Raw genomic sequence first — 7,420 nt, 5'->3', positions numbered from 1 at the left:
TTGCCTATTTTATTTCAATAGTGGAAGACTATCACTGACATTTGTCTGAGAATACAGTGAGAATATATAGTTCTGGTGTAACTAAATTCTCTAAATATAAAACAGAGCAATGGGCATATATACGTATGCCTATATTAAAGACAGCCCTCACTAAGTGCGTACAAGATTTTACCAGTAGAAAAGCTGCGTTTTCGTATAAAATGGCGCAGATAGTGTAGTTGCTTTGCGCCATAAAACGCCAACCAAACAAATCCTATAAATCATCTAAGATGTTGCTTTAAATAAAGTTTCGTGAGTTTTAAATCAATTAATTTATGAAAAATGTAATAATGTTTGTTTATGTTACATGTATCGATTGTTATGTTTTATTATTCAACTTTATAAATAAAGGTTTGGCAGCGATGACTAACGGTCTTCCCTCTGGTTTTATATTGCTAAGTTAAGGACAGCTAGCCATCATGTAGCTTTGCACGAAATTCTAAAAAGAAAAACACTTTTGAAGTGGCGGGACACCAGGCATGAGTAATAATGATAAAAAGTTTTATTTCACTATTAGGATATTCTATATTAAAATTGTTAGGAATTAAAATCACTATTATTTCGAAATGTGGCATAATTTAAATAATTAAAATTGTAAATTTACTACATGTTATTGTTCACCAGCTCATTAATATGATTAACAGTTACTTTCTGCAAAGGGCGGTAGAAGTAGCTCAGAAATCTGAGCGAAACTAAGAGTGCAACACAACTAACTTTATTGAAAAACAATTCCATAATACTGCTACAACACTCAAACTGGCTTGTCAACTACAAATCACGCAATTTTTGTAAAATTTCGTGCAAAAGCTACGAGTCATATGCCTAGCTGTTCCGAACGTTAGTAGTATACTGGAAGGAAGTTGAGATTGTTTTTAATAATGAAATGCGAATCACCGAACGTCAGATCCATAGTCCAGCGTGCCAACTAGTGGCAATACTCACTCCATCTCAGATGGCAATATTCCGATACTTTTCTTCGAAGAGTGCGATATTTGCCGTCAATTCCCCTCCCTTCTTTGTCTATTATACAAGTCAGAAAACTTGCTCCAAGATTAATAAGGAATAAAAGGTTGTTCAAGTCCCGCCAAAAGGAAAGTAGCAGTTCAGCCGCATAAAGGTTAAAAAGTTTATACTCATGAAGGATTCAACCAACCATTCGACTTTTATACTTATTTAAGATTATAATGTTGTAAAACAAATTTCCTATGCCTGTTTTATGCATTAACTAGTGGGTATATTAGCAAATTTTGGACTTCAAGGAGTGGTTAGAGATTTGACAAAACAGGAGTATTTTAAAACAAGAGGCAGTTTGTAAATACATATACCATAATTAGAAAGTATATTTCTAAAACTAACGTTTCTCCTTTGAACTTCCTTCTTTAAATCATAAATAATGTCACGTACACATATAACAAAACCTATGACAAAATAGTTTTCTTTCATTATTTATTCACAAAGCCTGGTTATGCATTATATCCAAAATCAGTTCTAGTATATTCTCTTTTGTACCTAATGACAGATATTCCACAATAGTTCTTTTAGTTGTATATTCATTAATTTTAGATTTTATGTATTTATGCATTTGTGTTTGTGTTTTGGACAATTGTAAAGTAGTATTTGTTTGCAGCTATGTGTGGTTTTTTCAAATGGTACAATTTTTTTTTTGTTCTCCCCCCCTTGTAACTGAAAGAAAGAAGTTACAAAGTATCTCATACAGAAACAAGGTATGATTTATTGCAGACAAATAGCATTTTAACAAGTTCCAAATTATTAGTTATGAACAAAGCACCACAATATGTAGGATAGGAACATACTGAAAATACATCTTGTTAGGTATAAAAAAAAACAAATATATCCATATATTGAAGGATGTGAAACTGGAGATGAATATTTAAGAGTTCTTTTGTGGAAGTTGAATTGTAACCTGGAGTTTGAAATAGAAAAAAAATAGCAATCAGTAGTGATAATAGTAGTCACATAGTAGGAAAGTTATATAACAAGGTATAGTTAAGAAAAAACTTTAACAACTTCAACATTGATAACTAAACCAAAATTACTGAAGCATCCAATATATAATCATCATTTATTTTGAAAATGGCTGTATATTTATAACCACTTATAATCATGGCTGACCATAGGCCATTTCCCATTATGCTATCTTGTATTCTTCAATGTCCAGATAGAATCTGTCTACACAAAAGTACAAGATATTTGCTCGAGGTCATTGCTAATTCTTGCACCTAAATCCACCAACAAGCTGTTCAATTACAGTATGGATTTTAACAAAGGATATGGTTTTCTTTCCTATACTTTTTGAAAATTGAAGGTGCATGGAGTGAGGGGGAAGCTTATACTAAAAAAACACCCATAATTAGACCAACATGATAATTAAATAGTTTGCCAATACAGATCACATGTATTCCACCACTATGCACTATATCCAAGTAAGTGAAGAGCTTAGACAATGGGAAACATACCTCGTCAACACAACATATAAACAGCTATCTGTTAGAGGTTCCCCTCCCCCTCAAAAGTTTGTGATGGAGGCCCTGCATTAATTTAAAAATAAATATGGTCATGTATTTGCACATACATTACTTACCGTTTTAATTTCTGTGTATTCATGAAGAGCATCTTCTCCACTGTAGAGTATAAAACTTGGAATTAAGTACTGATTAAGTCACAAAATAAAGTAATTTATGCTATTACTCATAAAACTTGTTTGTACTGAAAACAACTTCACATAAAAGACATTCATACAAACACCTGTTGAAAACATAAATAATCAGTGTTTAATAGAAATTTAACAAACTATAAAAAAAAAAAAAAAAATTAACTGTATGGAAAATAAATTGGTTATCCTTAAGAATTTTTAATAAAATAAAATAGGAGAAACAAGATATAAATTAATTATGCTGGGGTACATTTTCTTGATTCATATAAAATCTTGTTGATATTATGTACAAGCTATCAAATGTTTGATTAAATATACAACATTCTTTGGTTGAAGTATACATGTACACACAAACATGTAGCATATAAACTTACAATTCACGACCTTGACCAGACATTTTATATCCTCCAAAGGGTGTTTGTGGCTTAACTGCTAAGTAACAGTTTACCCTGAAAAATAAATTTATTCAAAATATGTTCAAACTATTTTATTTTACTATGTTAAACATACAAAATAGAATTAAATATTATATTTGAAGTGTATAATATAATATATCAGGAGGTAAAGACAACTAAAAGCTCCGATATTTGACTAGTATATACTTTCTATTGCATAGAAAGGAAGTCAAGATTGTAATTTAAATGTTAACTTACAAAATATTTTATTTTATTTGTAAGTGTAGTACTTTTAAGAAGTTTAAAAATTTGCCTTAATTTCTATCAATCAAGTTATTTGCATTTAGTTTACATGCCATTATTTGGTGAATTGTTCATAGCAGAAGAAATGTTTGTTACAAAATGTAGAAATTACATTCTTCAAAATAAATACAGTGTAACAGTTGTATACTTTTTAGGAATATATTTACCATATGGATCCAGCTCTGACACCTTGAGAATACATCAAAGCAGTTTCCACATTATTAGTGAAAATACCAGCTGCTAAACCATAATGAGTATTATTAGCTCTTTCAATAACCTCATCCAATGTTTTAAATTTTATCAGCTGTTGCACAGGTCCAAATATTTCCTCTTTAGCAATTTTCATGTTGTCAGTAACTGAAGAAAATACTGTTGGCTGGATAAAATACCCCTTTTCTCCAAGACGCCCACCACCACATTCTACTTTTGCTCCTTCCTTTTTGCCAGATTCAATGAGGTCCAAGATTTTTATAAACTGCTCATTATCAACCTTAAAAAAACAACCATTTAGACAGTAAACTTACCGAGTAAAATTTGTATGCCAATTTATCCAAGTTTCAAAAACATTACGAAGTTATACCTAAAATTGTTTTAAACTTAATACTCAAAGACTATAAACAAATTCCAAAACAACAATTTACAGAGAAACAATTGAAGATTACTATGAAAAGAGAAAATTTACTATACGATACTCTCTCTCCCTCTGCAAGTTAGGGTCAGTTCTGTTTGATGCAAGACGTACAAATTAAACTTTTGCAATACCTGAGGACCTTGTTCAGTCTTATCATCAAACGGATCACCAACTATCTTTGTCATTGCCTGTTCTTTGCTCTTTTGTACAAATGCATCATAGATTTCCTCTTGTATATAAGTACGTGATGCAGCACAACAACATTCTCCTTGGTTGACAAAGCATGCAAAGTGAGCAACCTCAACTGCCTTGTCCACTGCAATAATAGTGCAGTTTAATGTGGTCACAAGAAATGGAAGTACAAAAGTGAAGGTTAAAGATGAAATAATATTGGACTAAATTTGAGATACTACCCCACTTTGGAGGTATGTTATTTATAAACATACTATTTCTCATTCCTACAAATGCTCAAGTAGTTTTATATTGTAAAGTTGGAATATATGAAGTGAAGGAATAATATTTAAAACCAAAAAGAAGGTTAAAAATAAGATTGTTTAAGAGTAGGTAGTTGTAGCAGCAGATAGTTAAGATATAGGAAACCAGAAGATTAGAGTATCTAGTACTTACAGTCAGCATCTGCAAACACTACCAAAGGACTTTTTCCTCCCATTTCAAGAGTCACTCGTTTAGTGTTGCTTTTACCTGCTGCTTCCTGAATTAACTTGCCAACCTAAATTTAAAAACATTGAAAGGGAGAGATAAACTTGTAACAAAAGTCAGGCTTTGAAGATAGATTTTGTTCTTTTATATTAGTGTAACAGAACTACTAAGAAATAAACTCACCTCAGTTGAACCTGTAAAAGAAACCTTATCAATATCAGGATGTTCAGAAATAGCTGCCCCAGCAGTCGGTCCATAACCGGGAATAATGTTAACAACACCAGGAGGAAAGCCAGCTTCTTTAATTAAACTTGCTGCATACAGAGCTGTTAGAGGAGTTTGTTCAGCAGGCTTGAGTACAACAGTGTTTCCAGCAGCCAAGCTAGGCCCAAGTTTATTTGTCATCATTAAGAGAGGGAAGTTCCACTGATAAAAAAACAAAACAAAAAATGGATACATATTAAAAGTCACTTAGTAAAGAACTGTTCTTAAATTACATTGAAGAACATAAATTACATTAAAGAATAATTTCATGCCCATCAGTATGTTTGTAAGAAAACATTACATTTCTGTACTAAGAAGTCGCACACCTATTGAGTAGGTAGGTACTCAATGTTTGTATTAAAAAGGGTTACTTAAAGGAATGATATAGTAAAAATTGTTAGTTTTGAAAAGTAAAGTGTACAAAGAATTTCTTACAGGAATAATCATGCCACAGACTCCCACTGGTTCAATTCTTGTAAAGCTGAAAAGATTACCATCTGAAAAAGTAAAGACAACACATGTTTATTCTGAAAAGATAAAACTAAAGTTAAAGAATATTTTAAATGTTTAAAAATTAAGTTGGGAGTGTAAAAGGATAAAAGTTGAAAAAGGCAAATTTTCCATATGTACACTAACTATACACCTTTTCTGGACAAAATGAGGAGTTTCTTCAGGGAAGATTTTAGACAAAAAGTACATTTCTGTACACAGAAGGAATGGTTTTACAGCACTTCAATTCAGGATCAAGTACATCCTTCCATTAACAATATACTCAGAATACTTTTATTGGTTTTAAGTAAAATGGTACTTTAGGAGTGGTTTTACTAATGAAAAACAAAAAAATTAAATATATTACAAAAGTTATAAATAATAACTAATATTCCTTAGAAAAAATAAATCAGCATAATTTTTTGCCTACAAATTATAATAAGGAGATTCATTTTTTGAGTGCTTAGTAGCAGGAACAATTACAAAAACAAATTCTGAAAGATAATTTCTTAAATAAACAAACAGGAGCATTTCTATGTAATTTACAATACCGAATAGATATTTAAAAAAACATTTGTAATGAGGTTTCTCTACCTTACTTTACTTACCTGCTGGTATAGTCTTTCCATGAATCTTGTCAGCCCATCCGGCAAAATAACGAATAGATTTTATTCCCATTTCCATATCTTCTAAAGCATTTTTAAATGGCTTTCCACAATCCGTAGTTTCCAGGCTCTAGATATAAATGATAGAGCTCAGGGATAATAGAAATTAGAATAAATTATACTAAATGAAGTTAAAATGTACTGAAGTCAGTACATTATTCAAAAACAACTAATGCAGGTGTAGAAATAAAAAAGCATTTAATAATTGAGAGTTGCATGATATCTTCTGTACAGAAATTCTTGCTATCAAGAATTTAACTAGAAATATTAAGAGGCCACTGAAACAAAATTTCTTTAAAAATATTTTTATTCTAAAAATACAATTTACACTTAAGGTTTTATGAATCATGTTTTTGAATTAATTTTTCCATCATTCAACCAAAATAAAAGAAAAAAAACATCCAAAGTTTACAGAAACTTAGCCTACTTACAGCTAAGTAGTCCTTATCTCGTTCCAGCAAGTCAGCAAATCTGTTGAGTAGCCTTCCTCTCTCAGATGCATCCATAGTACGCCATGCAGAACCCAACTTAAATGCCTCTTTAGCTGCCTGTACTGCCTTATCAACATCTGCCTATAAAAACAATATTTTTAAAAAAATGTTTATCAAACACGGTTACAAAAAGAAGAAATCTAAAACCTAAACATAGAACGAGTTGTCTCAATTTAATTTATTGGAGTAATTAGATTGTAGTCTTCAAACTTCTATTGAAAAGCTCATCTAGAAATTAAAGTTACGTTATATGGATCTGAAAATTTTTCAAACCTTGTCTCCTTCCTGTACATCCGTAATCTTTTCTCCAGTTGCAGGATTGATTGTTGGAAACACTTTTCCACTCACAGACTTACGCCATTCATTATTGATAAAGATCTGTAATTGCAAAGTATTTCATACCACACTGAATTTACTGTAGAGCTTTCAAAAACTTACCACTAACATTATTAAATCTTTGGATTTTTAGTAACATAAGATGGGCAAATCATACGAAATCACCATCAATACAATTCAACTTTGTCCACAAAGAACTTAATAAATTAATACCAAAGTTCTTTGAAAATGAAGTTAAACATATTATAAAACGTACTCTAAAATGAATACCTTAAAATTAATAAACACGTTTAAGCCCTTATAAACTACCACCAGAATCAAAAAACTAAAATCATACAAACCTCGGTAAATTTTACTTCAGGATTCCTCATGGCTCCAATATTCTTTCGCACGTAGTCACAACTCACAACCACGCTACTAAAACCGTTCCTCCGTATACAGCAAGTTTTATACCTATTTTTGAATGACCTTGA

The 7,420-nt window shown here is 31.0% G+C and overlaps 1 protein-coding gene across 1 annotated transcript; it reads right to left on the bottom strand.

The window, feature by feature from the left end:
- Positions 1-1,748: 1,748 nt before the first annotated feature.
- LOC143232386 (aldehyde dehydrogenase 1A1-like) lies at positions 1,749-7,415 on the bottom strand. The gene is made up of 12 exons (XM_076467745.1): positions 7,289-7,415; positions 6,885-6,989; positions 6,552-6,692; positions 6,064-6,190; positions 5,402-5,463; positions 4,886-5,128; positions 4,670-4,772; positions 4,174-4,358; positions 3,579-3,901; positions 3,088-3,162; positions 2,642-2,681; positions 1,749-1,963 (listed from the first exon to the last, which is right to left on the bottom strand). Exons 1-12 carry the CDS (start codon positions 7,316-7,318, stop codon positions 1,931-1,933), a joined length of 1,467 nt encoding a protein of 488 aa, XP_076323860.1. The 5' UTR covers positions 7,319-7,415; the 3' UTR covers positions 1,749-1,930.
- Positions 7,416-7,420: the final 5 nt, after the last annotated feature.

Source organism: Tachypleus tridentatus, chromosome 11 (genome assembly GCF_004210375.1).
Source record: "Tachypleus tridentatus isolate NWPU-2018 chromosome 11, ASM421037v1, whole genome shotgun sequence".
NCBI lineage: Eukaryota > Metazoa > Arthropoda > Merostomata > Xiphosura > Limulidae > Tachypleus > Tachypleus tridentatus.
The sequence above is the reverse complement of the archived record's forward strand: the minus strand, read 5'-3'. Positions and strand labels throughout refer to the sequence as shown.

Coding starts and splice junctions, on each gene's coding strand:
- LOC143232386 (XM_076467745.1), bottom strand. CDS start 7,318: ATGAGGAATCCTGAAGTAAAATTTACCGAG. Junction 6,191..6,551: donor GAGATAAGGACTACTTAGCT/GTAAGTAGGCTA, acceptor ATTTATATCTAG/AGCCTGGAAACTACGGATTG. Junction 4,773..4,885: donor CTTTTACAGGTTCAACTGAG/GTGAGTTTATTT, acceptor TTTTAAATTTAG/GTTGGCAAGTTAATTCAGGA.